A 24609-nucleotide genomic window follows, 5' to 3' on the forward strand; every position below is an offset into this window, starting at 1 on the left:
GTGAATGTACGATAACTATTTTCAATTTAATTTGTTAATTTTGTTGCAACTTGTAGAAGTTATATATTTGCGGAGTGATATATTTCATATCAATCCATGTTGTCAAATTTTTTTCAAATTGTTTAGAACTATTTAGATGGCATGCAAGCTTCCATCATACTTTGTAAAACACATTAGAAAGGAGCACCCCCTATATTTCCATTCTAGATTCGCCACTGAGATCAAGGGAGATTCTAGCACCAATTTGGTGCAAAAGAAGAACCCTCATGCATCCCACAACAACAACAAGAAAGTCAAACCTGACGTCAAACCCAAGGCTATAACACATTTTAAGAAGAACAGGCAAGGGAAAGGCAAAAAGAGATTGCTTTGTGTGTGGCATGCCTGGGCATTGGGCCAAGGATTGTCCTTAGCGCAAGAACAAGATGTCTGCAAACATGGTTATTAGTGAGGGCGGAGGAACATCGAGTTATGGTAAATTTCTACCTACAGTTCTTTCCATATGTCACTCACCTGATTGGTGGGTTGACACTGATGCTAATATTCATGTGTGTGCTGACATTTTCCTGTTTTCTTCTTATCAGGTTGGGAGAGGTTCCTCCTTGTTGATGGAAAATGGATCGCTTGCGGCTGTTCATGGTGTTGGTACGGTCGATCTGAAGTTCACTTCGGGAAAGACCGTGCAGCTGAAGAACGTGCAGCTTGTCCCTTCAATAAAGAAGAATCTAGTTAGCGGTTCTCTACTGTGTAGAGATGGTTTTAGACTTGTGTTTGAATCCAATAATGTGTCGTATCTAAATATGGAACTTTTATTGGAAAAGGTTATGACAGTGGAGGCTTGTTCCGCTTTTCTTTGGATGATATGTGTAATAAAGTTGTGAACCATGTAAGCAATGATGATGATAAGTCCAATGTGTGGCATTCGCGACTGAAGAACTGAACCATGTAAGCAATGATGATGATGAGTCCAAGTGCGTTATTCTTCTGTTCATCCTTCTGGTCACTGTAGATTGCATATATGCAAGCGCGAGAGTAACGTTCAGGGTCATCAACCGCGGTGTATAATTCCGTAACCGCGGTCATCCACCCACCATCTCAACCGGTCAACAGAGACTCTCCACTAACTCCGTATTTTAGTTGAGACCTCTTCACTTAGATTTCCAAGGTGGTATTATTACCCATAGCACTAAATGTGGGCCAATAGAATTTATTAGGATTTAATTGGGCCTAACTCATTAATCTAACAGTTTACTCCAATGCAATTGGCATATGGAATATGGGAAGTACATGACAAGCTGCAACATATCCCAAAATTTTGCACAAATTTTGACAATTTGACCCTTTACAAAAACTATTTTTACAAATGAACCGCCACTAAAACTTATTTCAAAAATGACCCTTTTGTTCAGCACCAAATCGTGTGACGCTGAACTTAGACACCTCAGCGCCAAATAGCGTGGCGCTGAATGTTCGTTGGCATGTTGACTTAGCCTCCTGTCCGCAGTGGCACGACATTCAGCGCCAGTCGACGTGGCGCTGAGGTGTCTAAATTCAGCGCTAGATGATTTGGCACTGAACAAAAGGGTCATTTTTGAAATAAGTTTTGGCGGCGGTTCATTTGTAAAATTAGTTTTTTCAAAGAGTCAAATTGTCAAAAATTGTGAAAATTTTGCCTTCCTGAATCCTGAAGAAGTAAAACAGACCTGTCCTTTTCTTGTTCTTTTTTTTTTAATAGAACAAGCAATAGGTGGTATTTATCTTATCTTCTTTCCCATCCTTTCTGCTGTCAATGTTCATAAATTAATCTCATTCCCACAAAATACATTTGAACCTAATTTTCATGGTTCGAAAGTAGGGATTTGAGCAGTAACTCCCCATGTTGCCTGATAAAACGTGCGCGCTGTGATGCTTCGGTAAGGATCTTGCTCTCTCTTCCTCTTCAGATAAGACATTATATTCTCCACCTCTGACTTGATGTCCAAATATAATTGGTTTGCACTCTCCCTATCCCTCTGTACACCGTCCATTCCTTTCATTTCAATTGGTTTTCCAAATAGATAGTATAGCCGACCTGGTAATTTAGGTAGAACAGCAGGCAAGTGTAAGACCTGATTTCCTTCCTCTCCTTTTACAGTACTCCTGAAACAAAACTCACAAAAGGTTGCACCCTAAAAAAGGACTCAAAATAGGTTCGTCATGCAATTAACAGGGCAACGTATCCTATGCACACATCTATCTTGGTGCACTCATGCACTCGGCCACTGTCGGCCCTTCGATTCTAATCCAAAGGCTAAAAACGCAGGTGCGGCATTTTTACAGAAAGCCGCCCGCAACACCTGTGTATGTTTGCAGAAAACCCCTCACTTCCCTTCGTCTTCTCTCGTCCAAACCTCCTCGATCCAGGTCGATCCCCAAATCTGCTCTATCACCTTCGGTCGGGGCCGGCGGGACTCGTCGTCGGCGCTTGCAGCATGGCTGTTGGTGATTTTGTGTCCATCTACACGCAGCTGAACATCGAGCTGGCCGAGCAAGCAGCACAGTGGCCCGTTTGGCCGGCAAGCAGCGACATGACTGGGGAGCATCGTGGTGTTCAATCGAGGAAAAATGGCAGCGAGGCTGCCATATCAATAATTAAAATAGGCCATGTCCAACCAAGAGAAAAACAAGAAGAGAAATCAACAAATAAACATGGACATTATAGCTGAAGAATCGAGAGAAAAAACACGAAGAGACTCGCCGGAACGACGGCCTCCATGGCTCCATGCGGACACTATAGATGGAGACGAACCATTCAGCGAGCAGCTGGACAGCCACGCCGGCTGTGAAGGACAGCGCCGAGGCAGCCACAGCCTGGCGTGTCGGCCGATGCTAGCCCTAGCAGCAGGATTCAATGAAAATCGAGATGAATCATCGTTCTGTTCAGCCCCATCGTACGGAGATGAGATCTGGATCGAGGAGGTTTGGACGAGAGAAGACGAAGGGAAGTGAGGGGTTTTCTGCAAACATACACAGGTGTTGCGGGCGGCTTTCTGCAAAAATGCCGCACCTGCGTTTTTAGCCTTTGGATTAGAATCGAAGGGCCGACAGTGACCGAGTGCATGAGTGCACCAAGATAGGTGTGTGCATAGAATACGCTGCCAATTAACAGTATGCTTTCCTTTATTTTTTTTAACAAAAGGAAGAAAAGACAAAGTACAGAGATCTGACCTTACTCCTGGACAATCTTGGTTGAACGACTCTATTGTTTCTCTGATATAAGGGATGTTCTTTAGTTCATTGTAATCCAGAACTATCTGTGAAAAGTACAAACAAGGTATAAATACATTATCCCTAAAAAAGAACAGATACAGTTTTATATTCCACTGAGCACCGATCATAAATTCCACATCATAAGAAAGCATATATGCTATTTGGAAACCATATTATTTCAGATGATTTACTGTTAAAAGCCAGAGCAAACTACCTCTAACATGTCATCTTCTCCTACACAACCGAATGGTATGACAGTAACTCCAAACTGTGCTGCCATTCTTACAAATTCTGGTTGATCTGGCCAAAACAACTGGTAGTCTTCATCCTGCCCAATTCAGCAGAACAAATATATTGAGAAGGAAAAGACATCACAAAAGTGTAGTTGATAAATGTAAAGTTTCAAGCAAACCTTTCTATGTAGAGCTTCTCGAATACCACCAGGATAGAGGAGAACAAATTCATCTCTCTCAAATAACCTATATGTATTGATCGGACTGACTTGTACTCCCCCATACAATGGGACTACGTCAAAAAAAGATAGCTCCTGGCGCAAAATCTCATAATTCCCCACAAAAAACACTGGATGAGCCAAAGTTCGCAGAACTGCTTTCTTCTCCCTCAAGAACTCTTCAGCCATTGAAGTGATCTCCATTGCCAACAGCTGATGGTAACCCACCAACAGGACGGGGCCTTTGTCAGGAACACCGGCGAGGCCGCGGACGATTTTGCCGTTTCTCAGAGTAGATAGCATGACTGGGCTCAGCAAATGGTGAAGCAGCCTGCAGAAATTCCCAGCTTTCTTTTGATCAATTCAATCTGTTTAACGAAAGTACAATTGATATTTGAGAATCTGAATGCATACTTGAAATCTTCACCAAATGTTCTCTTGAATTCACTTATTGTAGGTGGGAGGAAATCAGTGATAGTGTCCCTTTGTTTGCCCTGGCGGTACATGCTGGCTCCTTTTATGACAGTTAGCAGATTAAAGCTGCTCTCCTGTGGAAATGTTCTATTGCTGAGATTTTCTAATGGACAACACAACAGATAAATAATAGTACATATATAATTTCTATACATAATTAAGCACTGGAAATGACCAATGAAGTGGAGAAATAGAAGCAATTGTGAGAAAATTATTAAAAGTATGTACCATGAGTAATCTATCGCTGGAAGTCCTGAAGTATCGAACTTTGCAACTTTTCAGTGCCTTAAACAGTCGATCTGCTTCTCCACTTGGAGGAAGATTGTCATTGCCACTGTAAACCCAGATATATATCAAATATTTATAGTTCAAGAATAAATATGTAAATATCTAAATACAACAAAGAGTAGAAAATTGCCAAATATGAGATATTTTTATAGGAAGGGCACCTGGCAAGAAGCAGAATTTCTGCTTGTACTGCATTAAGACGAGAGTTTGTATAGTCTACACCTGACATAAGAAGCTTGAGCTTCCACACAAGAGTATCCATTCGTACGATATGTCCAAATTCCTGAGAATTATCAACCATGAAGTTCGAAAGACTAATATGACGATCTGTGTTTTCGCTGATTTCTTTCATTCAGTAGGATATCAAAACAAGGGTGGGATGCTTCTTCCTACTTTTTATGCAAAGATTATTTGCACATGTGATAAAAATATTTAAGACCTATATATCATATTTATAGAACAAAATAAATTGCTATGTTACACAAATTCCAATGCTTATTGTGCAAATGAAAACATATATAAAATGAAAAAGGAGAAGGAAATTATAGCTTACTGAAAGTAAAGGTAGCATTGAAGAAAGACTGTCTGAAAAACTTTCCAGAGTATCTTGAGGAGAGGTATTGTTCTGAATGCTAACCATTGCCATCTTAAGAGGATCACCTATTTCACAACAAGAACATCTTAAAAAGGTTTTGATTTCTCAAGTTGACTAAACCAGCTAGGCAGATCCAGAGTCAACCATTGATTAACATTTTAGCACCAAAATAAAAAAGAAAGAAAAAAAAAACTATACTTCAGGAGCTGAGCTAGAGTGGTTCACACATGGATGAAAAAATAAAAACTTAAAGAATTAGAAAAATGCTGTTTGTTGAGACTATTTTCATTTATATTCTGCTTCTATTCTGCTAAACTAAATTGTATGAAAGATGTTTATTTTACATATTGATGACCTTTGCAACTCGGGATAATTGTAGAAAATGCAGAAGAAAGGCAACTTTGAGTTGTCTGTAAACATGGACGTTTTACAGTATGAAATAAGTTTGAGCATGAACTGCAAACAAAATAATTGAAATATTATATCTTCAACAGTTTACTTTGAACATAAATCTATCAATATCATTATTAAAACACAGCTGGAGTTAAAAGGTAAAAGTTCTGCCATCGATTTATAGGGACTAGTATTCCAAAAGAGGGACAAAATTAGGAAGACAAGAAAATATACCAATCAAATATCTGAGAAGGTGAGGGAGAGTGACAGGAAGGTTGCTTGGCACCATTTCCAAAAGAGGCAATATTGCCTGCAACGGAGTTTTCGCAAATGATGTTGCTGTAGAAAACAGATTAATATATTCTAAAATCTATAGTGTAAGAACCATATTATTTTTGGATTGCTATATGACACTGAAATTTAATGTTGGGACGAAAAGGGTTTCACCTGCCTGGATTTACTAGTATAAGAACCAAATCAATTTCTGGATTTCGTGATGCCAAAGAAAGAGCCAAACATCCACCAAAGGAATCTCCAATGATATATATTGGTCTGTTTGGTGACAAATTGTGCTCATATTTGACAGATTCCTCCATAATTTGTAACAACCCTGTATGAATTTTACTTCAAAACATGTTAGTGAAGGGAACCTTGATTAGTGCTCGTATTTCCTTTCTTCATACCTGAATCAGAGAATACTAAATTTTACTGTGCTGATTTTAATCATTAATATGTTCCCTATTTAAAAAAAAAAGATGAACTGCAGATCTCTGACTTCAAGAAGAATGAAAACTTGCACCCACAAGACCATGACAATGACCACAAGCACCATGGAGTCCACACCATATATGGCATACCACTTGGCAACATTATGCTCTGCTCCCCTATTTAGGGTAAGTTATAGTTGTAGCAAGTACATATAGTCAAGTATACTTGTCAGGACATGGACATGTTAATCTGACGCTGATAACATATCTAAAACAAGACGTCTATTATTACCTTCATATGGTGTACGATCATTGACCGGTATATGCAAGCAGCGGACCTCAAATACCCTGTTGATAAAAGGAGGGAATGAAATTAAATTATTTACACTTCTAAACTCCAACTTTAAATTTCAACTTCCTCATTTTCCGCTAGCACGTTTCCCAAACTGCTAAACGGTGTATCTTTTACAAAAACTTTTTATATAAAAGTTTTTTAAAAAATTTCAAATGAACCCAATTTTCATTTTTATAATAATTAATTAATTATGTGTAATAATTAATTAATTAATTATGTGTTAATTGCTTGCTCCGATTTCCGTACCCCTGAAATGCTCGATTTTTATGCTGCATCGAACGAAGCCTTATTTCCCTAAGAGCCAAAAAAGTTGGATATAAGACACAGTTGGCATACGTGAACTATCTACTGTAATTTAATTCAGTGAAACTACCTAAAGCTTGATTGTCAGTTATTTAGTACTACTTAGCTACACGTTCTGAACATCTAACTGAACTTGTCTGAAACTTAGGAGTAATTTATAAATATACGAAGACCACCTATATGACAAAAAAAGAAAAAAGAACGGACATGCAAATGTAAGTGTTTTCACCCTATTATATTTTGCAGATATTCAATGATTTAGCACAGTATGTTAGTAAAATAAATTGCAATATTATATTTTGGCATATCCTTTAGCAGTACCATTCGAACAAAGAAATGCAGCTAAAGTTTATCTTGAATTGAAAAAAAAATGTCTTAATCCAAACGTGCACAATGAAAAGTTAAAATGGGTATATCTTACACAAGAAGGGAACGCACTTACTTGCCCAAAGATTTGTGCTGCATGATAAGTTCCATTCCTACACCGTCGATTCCTGCAATTCAGTCAATTCGAATAACAGCGTTAGTACAAACACATTCATGAACACAGGCATATGACAAAACCTTTTAATTTTGTCTATGGATTTCTAACAATCCTAAAACCCTGAAGAAGAGTGCAGCACAGGCCAGCCACAACTCAAAACTGTTAAAATCAGTTTGGAACACGAACTTGTCGCATCGGAAATTCAGAATTCGCAACATGAACATGAACTGCCATTGTTAAGCTATTTCCAGTGTAAATGAAAGTAAATGGTTATTTTTTTTTGTTTCTGTGTGTGTTGTGCACACAAAGTGTTTGTTTGATTGTGTCACCGAGCGAATCAGCGAAAGCAAGGAGAGCGGCGGGGCCGTGACCGAGACCTGGCAAGAAGAGCAGCAGCGGCGGCGCGTGGACCGCCGGCGGGCCGCACTCGACGGGGCAGAACCACCGCGGGGGGCCGCCGCCGCCGCCGCCGTCGAGCGGCGTGGCCCTCAGCGCGTCGAAGTAGTCCCTGACGGTGGCCTCCCCGAAGCCGTCGTCGTAGAGGGCCTCCAGCCCCACCTCCTGCACCTTCTTCGCTCTCCTCCTCCTCCTCCTCATCCCTGTTCCACTCTTCCTGTCCGTGTCCTCTTGCCCCTTCTCCCCGCTCGCTGGCGCCTCCGTCGAGCTCGCTCGGAGGCGGGTGGGCCGCCGACGGGGAGTTGCGGCTGCGGGGGGGAGGACGGCGTGGAGCGCGATGGACATGGACATGGTTAGCAGCGTACTACGGGCATTTGGTGAGAGAAACAGGGTGAGTTGGAGAAGAACGAGAGGAAACAGGGGAGGAGGAACAGGGGAAGAGGAAGCAGAGCCACGTATATTGGGGGTGGATCGATGGAGAGGGGAGCGTGATTTGAATTGTGGTGGGAACGAGAACGAGAGGTGGTGACACTACTATATAGGATATATAGGATGTGATACTATGCTCAATTCATCCCAAAATAAATCGATATAGATCAATAAGAAAAATCTATATAAAGGTTATATTTTAACCATTAATTTATTTTGAAACGAAAAAAGAGTACCGTGGCCATTTTTTTAATTGCCATGAGTTATATGAAAAATACGGTCCGTCACCCTAAAAATATTCCAACTATTATGCTGATAGTAAAATCTGATTAAAAGTAGTGTCGAATGCTATTTGTCCATGTTTTGTATAAGCATTATTCTTAATAATGTTGTCTATTCTGATTGTTTTAGGTTCAATCTCTTTGTTACCGAGCTTTAAATATTCCTTTCCTTATAAATACTCCTCTGTTTTGTATTATGAAACATTTTGATTTTTTTCTTAGTCAATTTATTAAATTTATAGGAAAACAAAACAATATTTTCAACAACAAACGGAAATACTATTCAAATATATTTAACATTTGATTTGATGATATTAATTTGGTATTGTATGATGAAATGACTACAGTTCAACTATGCAGCAAGCAGGATGAGTGAAATACACAATGACGCACAAACCTAGGCATAATTCCTCGTCCATATATGTGTGTATTTCACGTAATCAGAGTAAAATATAAACAGTATATCCCATACTGACATACAGTGCGTGTGTGGTCATGGAAAGCAACGGATTTGGTTGGATAGTCATACAAGTAAAATGATTTTGATTTGCGCACACCGTATTCATATCATTATCATCAAAAAAATAAAATATGCAGGTATCATATGCTTATCTCTTACTGCTGGGCTACGTATATGGAAGTGGACTTCTGAACTTCCTTTCAGAGTGATCTATCGATCTCTGCCACGCCCACATGCGTGCGGTACTGCGGTATATATGCATTTCGTTTTTGGGTCGAAACCTCTTGAGGCCGACGTGCACGCGATCCTGACCGTCCGTGTGGACAGCATTTTACAGTCGACGACAGCCAGAACGTACGAGGAGTCCTGTAGAGTAACGCTCCAGAATTCTGCACGTGGCCGGTTTCCACTCCCCAACAAAATTGGAGCCTGTATCGCTACGAGATTTCAACGCTTCCCATCAAGAACCATCATATATCTACATTGGCCATATCGTAACTTCCGAGCAAGAATTGCTCTATGAGAGCAAGTTTAAGTTTAATAGTATAACCAACTACTGGCTCCAAATCAACTATAGCTAATCTAATAGCCCATTCATACAATAGTTAACTATCCCCGCAAAAAAAACAATAGTTAACTATAAAAATATACTACACCATTAATATCCGATCCCACCTCTCATACACTATAACGTCTTGAAGTCCGTGTTGCAGCTGGCTACAAATCTGTAGCCGCTTTCTTCTCTCTTTTCTTTTTTCTTCTCGATATGTGGTTGTGCCTGCTCTATCACCATCTGTATTTTTTTCAGATCCAAAAGTGATCCACAAAAGTATCTTACGCTAGTAATTTTATAGTCCTTTAGGAGGAGGTACCAAAAATTTAATGTAATTTTTGGTATCTCATAGTACCTAGGCACTAAAAGGTACTAAATTTATAATAGAAAAAAGTGGTACCTTATGGTACCTCTTTAAGAACTGTAAAATTACTCATATTAGGTAGTTCCTTTTCTGACCGATAATTCGGTTAACCGAGCTATCGGGTCGGTCTTTGGTCTTGTTTGAGTTTAACCGAACATCGCAGCGGCTCCCCAAAGCCTAGGCAACCAACGGCAGGCAGCAGTTCGGAGGCACACATCGGAGCCGAACAAGCAGGAATCCCTTCGACTGGGATGACGAGAACGTCGGTAGGGAAGACAACAACAAGTGGTCGAGGCGGAGAGGATAGAGGCACCAATGCTACCTCCCGGAGGCTGGAACGAGGCCCCGTACGCAGGGAGGCTGGGGAGCCATTTGCCGTCTTGGAGGATGACGGCGTGGTCGGACACTCGGATTTGATTTCAGCCGTATGTCGCCATGGCTGTCACCATTAGCAGCGCCGCCACACACCTACCCCGCCGCGATGGTGCCTCGATGGGATTCCCCAGTCTCGAGCCAAAGCCATTCGCTCTATGATGCACAGATGTCGTTGAGTCAACGAGTCATAGAGATGAGGAGCAGAGGTGTTGCCAAGGGGATAAGATCTTGGGGAATATAACTATTTGCCACTGTTAGGTTTGACAATTATCCAAATACCCTTCTTAAAATTGCTCTTGTTATTTTCCTCTAAGGTGGTGGCTTGTTGACTATTTATCATTTTTGCTCGCATGGCATGCCAACGTGGCTACCTAGGGTAGAAAACAGTGCAGGACCTAATAGTCAGCCTCTCACACACCCTTCATCTCCCCCTCCGGGCCTAAATATTATCTTCATCAGGCCTAAATTAGAGACGGTCACCGATGAGACGTATCGGTGACGGGCTTAAGATAATTTTTGTCGAGCCTAAACATGAGCCTGTCACCGATAGGTCTCATCGGTGACGGGCTCGAAATACATGCATATGGATAATGTTTGTACGAGTATATCTTTGTCGGTGTTTATTTCCCGTTAGAGATGATGGCGGTGTGACGGTCCGCATGCCCCCGACACGGGAAATGCCATTACATATAAGAAGTTCTATACTAGTGCACGGTAGGAATATAATTTATAAATAACTGATGTTCGGAATAAAAAATAAGGACAAGAAACATCTAGAACACGAGATCAATTAAAATTCAAAATATAAAATAAAATAAATTTTAAGATTAGAAAAATATGAGAGTACAAGGAGGAATACAATTTAGAATTTATTAAATTAGGAATAAAAAATATTGAAAGAACTGTAGCCGTAGAAAAAACAAGATTAAATAAAATTAATAATAAAATATAAAATACATTCCAAAATAAAAAAAAAGAGAGTCAAATATGAATACAATTTATAAATAACAAAATTCTGGAATAAAAATGAAGAATATTAAAAGAACCGTCTGTCTTGAATATAACAGTGACAATTGACAATAAAGAGAGCAGCAGCAACGGGCAAGTGGTGGAAGTTGACGTGACATCTAAAAACTATAAAACAAAATCCCAATAATGATTAAGTTTGATTTTCACAATCCTAATGACAATTAAAAGGGGGCAACAGGCATCGTTAAATAACATGGTCCCGACGGTTGATGGGACTTCTAGAAACTAAAAAATAACCAACGATAATTAGGTTTGATTTTTTAAATCCCAATAACATAAAGAGAGAGGGTTCACGGGCGTTTGATGAGACTTCTAAGAACTATAAAAAGGAACCCAACAAGACAATAAACTCTAAAACTATAATATCTGATTTTTAAAGGTGCCAAGAAGGATGGATAGAAACCGTGGTACGTCGGACAAAAAAATAAAGAGGTGATAAAGAAGCAAGGGGTGGCGGACAGTGTAAATTTTAAAAACTATAAAATTAAAAACACAATAATGGTAGATTCAATGTTTTTAAGTCTGAAACAACGAGATGGCTATTTAACATTTTTTTAAGAAAAAAATCATGTCTAAAAGATTGATAATTTTGTATGGGGCTAGCCACGCAATTGATTGGTCACCCAGCTAATTATTTGGATAATTATCAAACTTAAAAGTGACAAATAGTTAAATTGCCATAAGATCTAGTTCATGTCCTCACTCCTGATGTATGGTGCCCCCCACCCCCCCGGTGGTGGTGTGGGCTGGAGGCCTAGAACAACGTGGGTGTTCGGTTTATTCGGTTAGCTGGTAGTAACAATCCAAGTTGATCGTGTGATTGAAAGAATGACCGAAGAAGGGGACTTCAGTTTTTCAGGTTCATTCTTTGGTCCACGGTTCCTAATCTACAATTATGATCTGTGAGATCATGATCAGTTTAACGAAATAGTACTCTCTTTTGTTTCATATTACTTGTTATTTTAATTTAAATTTTATGTTAAAATACCTATTGTTGGCTATGGCTCGAATCTATAGTCAATCCTATTTTTGATAGGACCAATTGACAATTGAATTCAATTTTTCCCATTAGTTGACTATCCATAATAGCGTGGAAAGAAAGCCCGGAGGAAGGGTGGCCCTTGAATTTCTCGCCACTTTGCATTAGGATTTGTTAATTCTCTTTCTCGAGAGGACGGGGAAGGGATATAACACAGCAGTAGAGTGTCACCTTGAGATGGTGGAAGTTCAGTCGTATACCGTCACAACTGTTATTAGCTCATCTGCTTTGGAAAACTACTTGGGATGTATTTAATGAGGGTACCATGTATTCTGTCACATCTCCTTGGTTTATATCAGATTTACAAGAACAACAAAGATAACAATGCCTAAAAGTACACCCAATAGCAAAATGACTCCCGATTCATACCATCACATATCCAAACTTAAAGATTATGTATGGCCTACTCAATGAATTTTGTGACACGAAACTAAAATAAATTGTTTGTTCCATGTTTGAATCTAGATCTTTTGAGGTGTGCATCCATCCATGCATGCACATTTCAGCTAGCTCTGCTCAAGGATCAAACGATGGGATTTCAGAGTCGTGGCCGCAACCAAGCTGGTACAGAATCCTGGGGAGGATGCTCCTGAACTTGTCCTCCTCCCTCTTCTCCAGCAGGTAGGCGATCATGGCCTTGACCTCCGACTTGACGTGCAGGTAGAGCTCGCCGGCGGCCTGCTTGTCCGTCATCACGGCCTGCATCCCCTTCGTCGGGATCGGCTTCCCGAACCGGTAGTAGAACCTGCCCGGGATCTTCAGATACACCCCCGGGAAGAACACCTCGTGGTCGATGTCCCTGCATTTTTTTCAGTAAATTAATGGTTCATGGTTTGGTCAGATTTGGGATGAATTTAGCTGTTACTGTTCAAAGTTGGAATGAAATCGGTGTGAATTACCTTAGCTTGAGATGGTTGCTGTATGCTTGCATGATCTCCTTGCCGAAGGGTGCGTTCCTGATATCCTCGAAAGTGCAGAGCAGCTGCAGAAGCAAATTAATCCTCAGGCTCAGTGCATCGCGATCATGCAAATGCAGGTCTGAATTGTTAGCTGCAGAGCAGTATGATTTTTTTCTAAGAACAGTAGAGCAGTATGATGCGTGTGGATTCGCTTACTTCCATTAGGTCGTCCTCTCCGACGACTCCGAAGGGCACAATGGTGGCGTTGAACTGCGCTGCCATCCTCACAAATTCAGTCTGGTCTGGCCAGAACAGTCTGTGCTCTTCACCCTAGATAGATTCCAGAGCACACATAAGTGCATCATCAGTTGGAAACATAATTGTTAGACTTGGACCAAGTAAGGTTCTGCTAATTATTTTTTTTAAAAAAAGACAATATTTTCGTCTGGAAGCACATCTTAAACCCCTGTTTTTTTCCAAGTATTTTGGTCTAAAATTACGAATCCTGCTATCAATACTCAAATCACAACCAACCAATTGCTAAAATTGAACTTAAAAATGTGATTTGTTTATGAACTTTGTAGGGTTCCTGAACGCAATTCCAAAAGATAACAACAAATACACCATGTAAATATTATTCCTGCCGTTTTTCAATATACAACACCGTTGACTTTCATCCTATTAAAAAAATATATAATTGTTTTTATTTTGCTATGACTTGTTTTATAAAAAATGGTACAATATTAACATATATTTTTATATTTTTATATTAAATTTTAAATAAGACAGATAATCTTTGTGCATTAAAACCCGAGGGGACTATCTATACATTTGTCGACAAATTTTATACTAAAAATTTGACAGATATAATTATAGTACAATCGTAGTAATAATTACACTGTAACTTGTATGTAATTACACTGTAACTTGTATGTAACTACAGTTACACTTGTATTTAAGTTTCATGTAATTTTGAATCGTTAAATCTATTACAATATTTGTTCTGGTGAGGAAGAAAAAAATCACAGCACACACATATGTGAAAGGATTTGTTCCCACGACCTCTATTTTACTGAAATAACATGTTACCGAGAGATTCTTGAAAGTTACATACAAGTTACATTATAGTTACAGTGTAATTACATGCAAGTTACAGTGTAATTACACTACGATTGTATTGTAATTACATCTGACAAATTTTTGGAGGAAAATTTGTCGACAAATATATAGCAAATTCGAAACCCGAGATAGTACATGCCAGCCTAGGTAGTTAATAAGGGGAAAATGGTCGAATTTTTAGCCATATGATGATGTGTCAAGATTCGTGTATAAGTTACGTTGTAGTTACAGTATATCTACAATAATTATAATTTATATAATTTAGATATAAAAAGTTACATATTTTTTATTAATTTTATATACAAGTTGCATTATAGTTATAATATAGTTACGATGGAATTATTATATTATAGTTATATTTTTGACAATTTTCTACTTAAGAAATTTGCGGCAGCATTTTAAGATAGTCTTTATATATAATAAATGACCTGGAAACATAGTTAACCTTATATATATTTTGGGATGAAGGCAGTAGCAAAAAGAAAAAAGTTTGTACTGTACTACCTTGCAGTGGAGTGCCTCGCGGTGGCCGCCGGGGTAGAGGAGGACGAACTCGCCGGCGGCGAGCAGCTGGTAGATGTACTTGTAGGTCATGGGGACGCCGCCCCAGAGGTTGAGGAAGTCGAAGAAGTCGTGGCCCTCGGACCACGTCTTGGTCTTGTTGGGGAACAGCAGCGGGTGCGCGATCCCCCGGAGCACCCTCCCCTTCCGCCGCAGGAACTCCGTCGCCAGCGAGATGAGCTCGATCCCCAGCAGCATGTGGTTCCCCACCAGCAGCACCGGCCCTTCCTCCGGCACCCCCGCCAGCCCCCGCACCACCACCCCGTCCCCCATTGTCGAGAACATCGCCGGGCACGTCCTCGCCCTCAGGTCACTGCTTTTTCATCCATCCCATTTTCATCCATGTTCATGGATGCATGGTGAGCCACTCTACTTTCTTACTCTCAATATTTAATTACATGTTCAGAGATTCAGAAATCCAGAAGTGAACTTTTTCAATTCTCCAAGTACATGTTCAGAGATTCATAGTGATAGTAAAAATTCAGAATTTGTTTTATGAAAAGAGAAAAAAAAAAAGAACAGTACTGAACTTCAGGAATTCAGTACTGAACTTTCAAGTCTAAACAACACTTGTTCAGAAATTTAGCTCTGAACTTTCAAGTCACAATAACACATGTTCAGAAATACAGAATGATGGTAAAAATTCAGAAATTCAGCTCCGAGCTTTCAAGTCGCAACAGCACATGTTCAGAGATTCAAAGTGATTTTAAAGATTTAGAATTTTGTCTTTTCTTAAAAGAAAAAAAATCAGTACTGAACTTTCAAGTCTCAACAGCACATGTTCAGAAATTCATAGTGATGGTAGAAGTTTAGGAATTCAGCAAAACTTTGAATTGTTACCTGCCAGCTTTCTCGACCTCCTTGAGCTCAGTGGCTGATGGGGGGATGTAGTCGAAAACCCGGTGGTACCGCCTCGAGTGGCGGTAAAGGCTGGTGCATTTGATGATCGACGAGACATGAACACCGTACTCCTGAATTTTTTATTGAGTTTTACCATCAGCAGGGTTTCCTTCACTTCTACATTTTGTTCTTTTCAGTTGAAAAAAATGTCTTTCTAAATTTGCATATGGCTGCTGAACCTCACCAACAGTAAGCTGTGCCCATGGTTCTCGAAGAAGAACACTTTGCATTTAGGTAGCATTCTCTGGAGCCTGTCAGCTTCAGATTTGCTTGGAAGTAATCTGTCAGCACAGCTGAATGCAAACATACCAAAGTACGTTTTCGATCATGATAACAGAAATGTAGTTATCGAGATCCAACAGAAGCAAAATACTCATGTTGGGATAGCTTGACTGAAACTATGTCCAAGAACGGTGAAATTGAAAAAGTAGAAAACCAGAGATAAATGGGTTGCTTAAGGTAGCAAGAAACCTGACTAGCAGTAGCACTTCAGCTGAAACTGATTCTAGACGGCAATTAGCATATGAAGCAGCCTGTTGGATCAGCTTCATTTTCCATCCTAGAGTGTCCTCCGGTATTTTATTTAGTATGTTCTACAGTGAAATTATAGAATTTGAAAGCCACATTAATTAAATATAAGCAGAAAGTTAAATCATTTCTACTGCTCGTCCCCCTTTCTCCTGGCTTGATAAAATGGGACATAGTAGCGGGATGCACAAAAAAGAACGGTACATACCGAATGCTTCAGGAATGATGATATATTACTTGTTAATCTGTTTAGTGCTTCTAAAGGATGTCTTCCACTTTTCATGCTACTCAATGCCATGTCAACTTCATTGTCTGCCCTCATGATCAGGAAGAACAGAAGAAGCGGATGCAGAGTTATTAAACAGGAAATGTGACAACTTATGGCAAAGTACAGAAATTAAATGATGAAAACTGGAAAGCAGTCCTGTAGTTATCAGGTTATTTCAGCCAATTAAATGTTTCATTATGCTTGGTTATTTTCGTTCTTACATATCTTTTTCTAAATCTTCTGTGCTGCAACTTAGGAAATACTTACCAATATTGTAGTTCAGAAGAGATGTAATTGCAATCCGTGCACGATCCGACAACGGGCTGGAAACCGACAGGAGCTGTTTTATGTCTGATTTCTCAAATGATGTTGCTTTTCCAGGGAAAAAAGGAAAATAAAGTTAGGTATCGCAAATTTTATTCATGCAACAGCAGATTTATTTGGAGATATACCTGGATTAACCAGTACCAACACCAAATCGATGCAAGGATTACGAGCAGCTACTGCAAGTGCTATGCATCCTCCAAAAGAAGTCCCCAAAAGGTAGATGGGCTTATTAGGTGAAGTGGCATGCTCTGCTCTCACAACATCCTCTACCATTTCAACAAGTTCTGAAAATGAAAAACAGCTAAAACCATGCAATCTGAGAACTTCACATTATCTGTTATTCGCTCTAAATAATGAAATAAGTTTAAAAATTCATGTATGGATGGAAATACTTCAAACAGAAATTAATTCACAGATATGTTGATACCTTCAAATGGCGTGCGGTCGTGGAAGGGAATGTGCATACATCTTAGTTCAAAAATCCTGTGAATTCAAAGACAACTTGTCTAGTATTATTTCGGAAGTCGTAAAAATTGAACCCATGTAGTATCATTGTAATCTAAATTGCCTATAATCAACTCCTATAAAATTGTGAGCTCTCATCATATTCTAAGAGAAGGCCTGATAAAAATTGCAGACAAGTGAAAGTATCTAGAAGTGATCTCACCTTCCAAGTGCCTTGTGGTGCATGAAGAGCCCCATCCCCATACCATCTACCCCTGAAAAGTTTCCAATCCAAATCAAATCAAATAAAGGCTAAGCTGCAGGACAAAACTATTGAGGATTCTACAACACAAACATTCGGTATAACTGTACCGGGTAAATACAGCATGAGTGGAGCATCCTCAATGGGTGAGCCGGCATCAACGGGACAGAACAAGCGTGGCGGTCCACTGTCATGTTCTACCAGCTCTCCAAGTGATCTGTAGTAATAATCCAGATCCTTAGCCTTCTGGTACCCATCGTCGTAAAGCGTTTCAAGCCCCTTGTAGCTCACTTGCAATCTCCAGCCTGCATGCTTGAACTGATGGCAGCTGCTGATCCTCTCAAACAAGTCGTGTCGTCGTCGTCGCTGTCGCCACAGAGCTATCTGGGAGTGGAGAGGAAGAGAAAGAGTAGCCATTGCTGTGAAGCTACAAAGCTCTCATTGAGGTATGTATGTTCATGGTCTTTTTTCCAATACCTCTGATGGAGTTATGCAGAGAAGCATCTGCAGCTGTGTGTAACAGAAATAACTGAACTGAATTGAGGCGCAAAGTGTGTGAGTGTGACCATTGCATGACAGCTCACAGGTTTGGCTAAAGTAGTGAACGTGTGACTAGATGATAATTGTTGTATCATGAACAGTTATGCTTAGGTTGTTATAGTAGTAGTTGGCGTTTTCTTGTTCTTTCGTGTGGAAACACACCAACACTTTGATCACACGATAACTATGTTGTTGGTTTTCTTGTTAAAAGTACTCATATTTTCTGTTGGCATATGATTGTTCTTCAAGTAATCAAGTGTGTGAGGGCACAATCATGTTGCTGTGTTTGGCAAGGTTGTCTTTCGTCTTTGTGGTTCAAATAATCCATTAGAGATGGAAACTAAAAGAGATTACTCGTTCCTGTCTTCTGTGATGGATCAAAGCGCACTACTCACTACTTCCCTTAAACCAGAAAGACAAGACTGACAAGCTATGTTTATGGTTTAGTCCATTTGCAAATTTTCTTGGTCATGGGAGGAAGAGAGTAGCTTGAGACTGGGGTTGGAGCTTCACTGGTGGGAGAGGGACAGTAGAAAGGCGAATCAGCGACCGTGAACACACAGGCTATGATGTAGCCTCCAAAAAGTCCAAAATGCCTAGATACATACGGTGTGTTTAGTTCATGTCAAAATTGGAAGTTTGGTTGAAATTGGAAAAGTTGGAAGTTTATGTGTGTAGGAAAGTTCTGATGTGATGGAAAAGTTGGAAGTTTGAAGATATATTTTGGAACTAAACATGGCGATAGTATAATGAGTGATAATGCCGCCATAATTCTTATACTAAGGAGGTTGTGTATATCCACTTATAAATATATAGAGGCCGGATTTATATCTACTCCTTGCGTATTAAGTCTACTTTTATATATGAATGTGGATAAGCTTGTCAAGAATCTATAGAAGTAAATTTATTTTTGGGATAGAGGGAGTATTATCTCTAAAAAGAAATATGTTCAAGACTCGGGAGCTTACAAAAGGGGAGAAAATACATTTCCTGACATCAATGGCTGGTAAAAGATAGTGGAAGTTGTGTTTTTTATTTAAGGTTTGTTCTGGTCCAACAAATGGTACACCAGATACGTACCTAGAGGTACCAAATCAATTATGATAGCCCATTTATGATGGGCAGGATGGGTAGCGACCTTGTAACAAAAGAGAGAATATATGCTGCTCATTTATTTTCCTCCACGTGTCATGTGAGGTCCGTGCAGCACCGAAGTCCTTTCCCCACCTCATCTCTCTCTCTCTCTCAGCGGCGCATATATCTCACACGGCACCGGACCGCAACATCTCCCCACCTGCGCTATTTGTCGTGTGGCCACCGCCACCATTTGGTCACTCAAGCGATAGCTGGCGCATAAGCGGAAGCAGAAGAGGATTCTGAAGCAAATCGGCGTCGCAATTGTTGTCGTGTGGCATAATGAGGCACGAGATGGGAAGAAAAAGCTCAATGATAACAAAACTTGATAAATGTCGATCCATGCAAATTGTTTTATAACAAATACTACAACGAAAAGAGCGTCGTCGAGGAACGTGGCAAGGGTGGTGGTGGTGAGAGAAGCATTGGCGGTGACCTCAGCGAAGATACCACCGGAGAGGTCTATGACATTGAGTACCGCTGCAGCGAGAAGAGTGCTGCCAAGGAGAAGGGTGGCAGCGGCAAGGTCTACATCATTGGCGGCGATCTCAGCGAAGATACAGCCAGCGAGGTCCGCGGCATTAAGTATTTCTGCAACGAGAAGAGTGCTGCCGAGGAATGTGGTAAGGGCGGCGGCGGTGACCTAAACCCTAGCATACTCGAGGATAGCAGCAAGCAAGGAGACCGATGAGCGCTGTCAATACTAGGGTTTCACATCGTTTGTGGTTGATGTGCTTAAGCCGATTCAGTCTATACTCTTGCGAAATTACGGCGGCTGCCCTTCCACGTACTAGTCCAGGTGCGACAAGACTCATCGGTCTCGATGGTACCTTGCAGCACTATCATTTTTTATTCATTGGAGATTGAGGAGATCCAACGGTCCATCTTCAGTACTGCGGCACCCCGCTGAACTGCAAAAAAAAAAAAAAAATCTCTTTCTAGTTTATTTAGAAGGTGATCCCATAATTTAAAAAATAACTATAGATAAACAATGCATGAGAAAGCAGCTTCTGCTTACATGCATGGAATAAAAAACAAGTTAGTCCCTAGATAGTGCACATGCTCTTAAGGGGCACACTTGGAAATTTTAAAAAAAATCTACTTAACCTCTAGAGTAATATAGGATTTGCCTACTTAATCCCAAACCGGTTTAAATACCCCATGTAGTGGTTTTGTTAAAGGTATTGCTTACATGGCTTACGATATTGCTTACATGGTACACACATGAGCCCATCTGGCCTAAGTTAACATAACCGATTCATTTCTCTCACTAATCTGCGAGCCCAAGAATTACATATCAGCATCAATATGCCTCTTCTCAGAGTCATTATGCTTGTTAAAGAAATACTTAACACATGCCATTGCCATGTAATAGTCAATGTGGCCAAAACCACTTATAAAACCGCTCTATAAGTTTATTTCAATTGTTTTGTATACTTAACGGGATAGAATATCCATTTCATAATTCAGAGGTTAAGTAACATGTAATAGTCAATGTGGCCAAAACCACTCAATAAGTTTATTTCAACTTATTTGTATACTTTACGAGGTAGAATATCCATTTCATAGTTAAGAGGTTAAGTACCATATAATAGTCAATGTGGCCAAAAACCACTTATAAAACCACTCTATAAGTTTATTTCGATTGGTTTGTATACTTCACAGATAGAATATCCATTTCATAATTCAGAGGACAAGCCTTGGTGCATCAGAATAAACAAGATTTAGGAGCGGCTGTGTGGACAGGTTTGCCTCCCACCCTTCAGATCGAGTTTCTGCGGACGTGTTAGCCTCTTTCCCAATTGATTTTCCTCCATATGGCCGCGGCTTTTTTATGGGTAGGTGAAGAGGGCGATTTCAGCAAAGACTTTTTGCCAGCGAGAGGTAGAGGAAGAGGCCGACGAGATTGGAGTGAGTTGTTGAAGAATATCTTTGATTTCGGAGAAAATGAGAAGTGGGGGGAAGAGGCCGACAAGATTGGGACGAGTTGTTGAAGAATATCTCTGATTATGTAGAAACCCGGGTCGCTCTTATCCTTTTTTTTTTCACACGAGTGCAACTGTCTCTTTTTTTCACGCGAGTGGAGTTTTGCCACCGAATTGGCTCTCCCCGATGAACGAGATTTTTCTTGTCCTACAAAGTTAAAGCTTAGCTTACTCTTAAAGGCCAGTTTTTTTTTCCAAACATATAGCCTTGCTATATAAGAGCAAGTCTAATAATAGAGCTGACTGTTTACTCCAAAACAAACACATGAACAAAAACTATTGTTTAAATATAATTTATGAAGTGCTCGATCTATGTACTATTCTTTAAAGTACTATTTTTTCTTGTCACAATATATTATCTCTCCTGACTTAATTGGCAGTGAGTTGCTCATCTGCCTAGGAGCACACAAAGCGTCGATAAGAGCAAGGATAATAGTGGGCTATAAGCAAGCTATATGCTTATGTGGAAGAGAGAGACAAAAAAAAAAGTGGGGAGTGTTGGCTCTCATGCAAGAGCTAACTGCACACAAACTCCAAGAAATATGCATTAAATTCATGGTGAGAGAAAGAGAGAGGATGAAGAAAATAAAGATAACCTTATAGCCAATCTACTATACATGTTAGGTTTAACATTAACTAATAGTAAGTAGTGAGCTCTACTGTTAAACTTGTTCTAATATAGTCGATTAGGCTCGCTGGTGTTTTCTCTCACCTCTACGTCACTGCTACAGTTGATATGAAAAGCTTATAGTCAATTATTGTACTTGCTCTAAGTATAGGCTTGCCTGTGATTAGTAACCAAACTGGCCCTATATTTTTCAGTTGGAAGAACACATAGTTGCTCACCGGTTTCAGTTGAAAAGGAGGGGAGAAAATAAAAAGCTCACCGGCGGCTTCTCTCCTCTCGCCGGTCGACGGCGCGATGCTGCGCGGATTCCCTCAGGCCCGGAGGCTCCTCAGGTGATCTCCATCTCCCCTTGTTCTTCTTCTTGTCCTGCGCAACCGATGGGCGGGTTCTTGATGCGCCGTCGCTCTGGGTATGGGGGGTTTTGGTTTCAGGAGGATGGGGTTGGAGAAGGAAGACGCCTACTTCTGGAAGCAGATGGGCAAGGGCATGCTCTGCACCTACGCGCTCTTCGGCGCCGCCTGGCTCTGGAACGAGACCTCTCCCCTCGGCTGGTGGACGCTCAAGCCGCGCCCCAAGGTAATCTCTTCTTGTAGTTAGGGTCTAGGGATGCATATCTGAAGATATGATTTAACTGGAACCAAGCCTATACAATCAGTTTCTTGGGGGGTTTTCTTTTTCAGAATTTTTGAATACAGATAACTCTGAGCATGGAGGATTAGGTATTTTGCAGATGTTTCTGTAATGTTGATTGCACAATCGACCAGCATATTTTCCTTAGTGATGTATGATGACAGTTTTATACAAGGAGGGCCTGTAAATTCTCATTTGGTTATAATATTTACTGTTGATAAAAACAGTGAGTTGCACTGAAAAATATGCGACATCATTGGGAGTCCAATTAATTGATAACGAGAAGGAAAAACCCTAAGCATAATGCTGATCCTGCAATTTATCTATGAAAACTTTGGCAGCCTTTTTGATCTGTAAAGACGACGTAGAAGTTGACCGTGCAGTGTTGTTAATTCTGACATTCCTCTCACAGTTTGTTTTCCTATCTCCTATACATCTTAATAGTGTTGTTGAATCTTTCATCTTATGTTTAGGAAATTTCTAAATCTTATTTACTCTGTTGAAAGAAGTACCGTAAGCACATTGAGATATTAGCACATTACTGTTGATTAGGGAAGCTTATTTATTTGAATTTATTATCTTAGGTAGAACTCACATAGTCGCACCGATATCCCCTGTCTGATTCTTCTTGTGTAATACTAGTTGGGTGTGAGAACTCCGAAATGAGATTAATTAATAGCATGTGTATATTTTTCAAATTAAAACTGAACTCTGAAATCTGACAAGGTGGAAACGAACTGATGTGGCATTTTGTTTTATTGTAAGATATATGTGCAGAGAAATAAATTCATCCTGTTTTTATACCCAATTACTGAAACATCTTGGTTAAGGACCACCAGTAGCTAATGCCAATTCATCCTGATTCTGAACTCTAGTCAAGTATTCATCTTTCTTTTAAGAAGTCACTGTTGATTTTGGCAAATCAATTGATGAGAAGCATGTTCTGTATTTTGATGGTATGCTATTCAATGAACTTTCTGGCTGGCTGGATGCATGAAACATAGCATACGGTAGCCTCCTAATCGTCCATATGCCACATTATACTTTACTGAACCAACAATTATAGATCTTCATTTGCAATTCCTAAGCACCTCTGATATGTATCGCCTATATCCATCTCAATTCCCAACCATGAAATGGTAGGATGAAACATAAGTGCATAAACATTAGAATGATATATCTTTTTAAAAAAATGTATTATAGTTGTGTAGAAACAAATAGTTTGCCATTGAGATCTCAGAAAGATATAGGTATTTTTGTTACCACGTGAGCTAAAGCTCTTTTGAAACATTGTGGCTAACAGCCTATGGCCATATATGTGCTAAGAACCTAACACTTCTTTCGGCTTACTCTTATTCAAGTTATCCTTTCTGATATGTTATCTTCCATGTTTCTCAGGAAGAAAGAGAAATGGCCCACCTTTACGAGCGCAGGATGTTTCCATACCCAGGTGATGAAGAGGCAGTTGAGGAGTTCATAAAAAGTGGAGGTGCTCTAGGCACCACAATTGGACCCAAAGGTTTTGCTGATTCCAACATGGACTCTGATAACATGCAGAAACAATTGCAGTCAAAAAAGTTTGACCAAGAAGCACAGAAGCTCTGGTTTCGGATGAGGAATGAGGTCGTACAAGAACTCCAAGAGAAGGGATTCGATGTTGAATGAAATTTTACTTCTACATAAACAGAAATGGAGTAAAGCTGAAGTATGTGCAAATTGTTTCAGCTTGTTAGCCGTCTAGGAAATTAGGAGCTTAGAATGCACGCAAAATGTTAAAACACCTACTTTGCAATCTGGAGATTTTTTTTTTTAATTTGAGAAAGCAATCTGGAGAATCTAGAGAGTTTACTATTCAACTTCAATTTGGTCTTGTTGGGTCATTGCATTCCATCAGTTACAGATTTTGTACCTTAAAGATATGGTATCAGTTACCAGTATCTCCTCGCGTTTCAGTTTTGAAGATCATATTGTTTGGTTTCTATAAATTTTATGCCTGGATGTTCATCAAAAATTTGGTGATGCTTAATCCCCCCCTGCTGCAATGTGTACAATCCAATGGCAAAGCCGCAAAGGTGGTCTTATAATCAGGTAGTTACAACAGGTTCAGCTGGCAACTGGACTTAGCAACTCCTTAGTTCAGAGCCCAAGAATATCACTTT

General features: G+C 39.9%; 3 protein-coding genes and 1 long non-coding RNA gene across 8 annotated transcripts; 2 read left to right on the forward strand and 2 right to left on the reverse strand.

Moving 5' to 3' along the window:
- Nucleotides 1-386: 386 nt before the first annotated feature.
- Nucleotides 387-8192, reverse strand: LOC127785567 (phytyl ester synthase 1, chloroplastic-like). Of its 2 annotated transcripts, XM_052312974.1 has the most exons (13): nt 7677-8192; nt 7258-7309; nt 6450-6505; nt 5902-6060; nt 5685-5789; nt 5016-5122; nt 4624-4745; nt 4403-4508; nt 4115-4248; nt 3662-4031; nt 3464-3577; nt 3208-3293; nt 387-2139 (listed from the first exon to the last, which is right to left on the reverse strand). In XM_052312974.1, exons 1-13 carry the CDS (start codon nt 8044-8046, stop codon nt 1839-1841), a joined length of 2082 nt encoding a protein of 693 aa, XP_052168934.1. In that variant the 5' UTR covers nt 8047-8192; the 3' UTR covers nt 387-1838. The 2 variants fall into 2 exon arrangements, with proteins under 2 accessions (XP_052168934.1, XP_052168938.1); XM_052312978.1 differs by lacking the exons at nt 7258-7309; nt 7677-8192 and adding an exon at nt 6759-6802 and having other exon boundaries at nt 388-2139.
- Nucleotides 8193-12396: 4204 nt separating this feature from the next.
- On the reverse strand, nt 12397-18139 carry LOC127785588 (phytyl ester synthase 1, chloroplastic-like). Of its 3 annotated transcripts, XM_052312992.1 has the most exons (14): nt 18011-18139; nt 17644-17917; nt 17495-17546; nt 17255-17310; nt 16953-17111; nt 16768-16872; nt 16441-16544; nt 16176-16297; nt 15889-15997; nt 15645-15775; nt 14748-15117; nt 13341-13454; nt 13125-13207; nt 12397-13024 (listed from the first exon to the last, which is right to left on the reverse strand). In XM_052312992.1, the coding sequence occupies exons 1-14, from the start codon at nt 18035-18037 to the stop codon at nt 12742-12744; spliced, it is 1989 nt and encodes a 662-aa protein (XP_052168952.1). In that variant the 5' UTR covers nt 18038-18139; the 3' UTR covers nt 12397-12741. The 3 variants fall into 3 exon arrangements, with proteins under 3 accessions (XP_052168952.1, XP_052168949.1, XP_052168959.1); XM_052312989.1 differs by having other exon boundaries at nt 17644-18129; XM_052312999.1 differs by lacking the exons at nt 17644-17917; nt 18011-18139 and having other exon boundaries at nt 12399-13024; nt 16953-17128; nt 17495-17558.
- On the forward strand, nt 16531-17647 carry LOC127785630 (uncharacterized). Its single transcript, XR_008019807.1, has 3 exons — nt 16531-16669; nt 16779-17043; nt 17465-17647. It is a non-coding gene; the product is annotated as an uncharacterized LOC127785630 (long non-coding RNA).
- Nucleotides 18140-21997: 3858 nt separating the features above from the next.
- LOC127785606 (uncharacterized) lies at nt 21998-24415 on the forward strand. Of its 2 annotated transcripts, none has more exons than XM_052313006.1 (3): nt 21998-22152; nt 22252-22396; nt 23849-24415. In XM_052313006.1, the coding sequence occupies exons 1-3, from the start codon at nt 22115-22117 to the stop codon at nt 24113-24115; spliced, it is 450 nt and encodes a 149-aa protein (XP_052168966.1). In that variant the 5' UTR covers nt 21998-22114; the 3' UTR covers nt 24116-24415. The 2 variants fall into 2 exon arrangements, with proteins under 2 accessions (XP_052168966.1, XP_052168973.1); XM_052313013.1 differs by having other exon boundaries at nt 22001-22197; nt 22232-22396.
- Nucleotides 24416-24609: the final 194 nt, after the last annotated feature.

This window comes from Oryza glaberrima, chromosome 1 (genome assembly GCF_000147395.1).
Source record: "Oryza glaberrima chromosome 1, OglaRS2, whole genome shotgun sequence".
NCBI lineage: Eukaryota > Viridiplantae > Streptophyta > Magnoliopsida > Poales > Poaceae > Oryza > Oryza glaberrima.

Bases quoted from the DNA above. Each gene is read 5' to 3' on its own strand.
- LOC127785567 (XM_052312974.1), bottom strand. From the start codon at position 8,046: ATGTCCATGTCCATCGCGCTCCACGCCGTCCTCCCCCCCGCAGCCGCA. The intron at 6,061-6,449 runs GTAATAATAGAC...AAATTCATACAG, and splicing joins TGATCGTACACCATATGAAG to GGTTGTTACAAATTATGGAG. The intron at 3,294-3,463 runs GTAGTTTGCTCT...TACTTTTCACAG, and splicing joins GAGAAGATGACATGTTAGAG to ATAGTTCTGGATTACAATGA.
- LOC127785588 (XM_052312989.1), bottom strand. From the start codon at position 17,950: ATGGCTACTCTTTCTCTTCCTCTCCACTCCCAGATAGCTCTGTGGCGA. The intron at 16,298-16,440 runs GTATGTACCGTT...ATTTCACTGTAG, and splicing joins CATCATTCCTGAAGCATTCG to AACATACTAAATAAAATACC. The intron at 13,025-13,124 runs GTAATTCACACC...AAAAAAATGCAG, and splicing joins AGCAACCATCTCAAGCTAAG to GGACATCGACCACGAGGTGT.
- LOC127785606 (XM_052313006.1), top strand. From the start codon at position 22,115: ATGCTGCGCGGATTCCCTCAGGCCCGGAGGCTCCTCAG. The intron at 22,153-22,251 runs GTGATCTCCATC...TTTTGGTTTCAG, and splicing joins CAGGCCCGGAGGCTCCTCAG to GAGGATGGGGTTGGAGAAGG. The intron at 22,397-23,848 runs GTAATCTCTTCT...CATGTTTCTCAG, and splicing joins CGCTCAAGCCGCGCCCCAAG to GAAGAAAGAGAAATGGCCCA.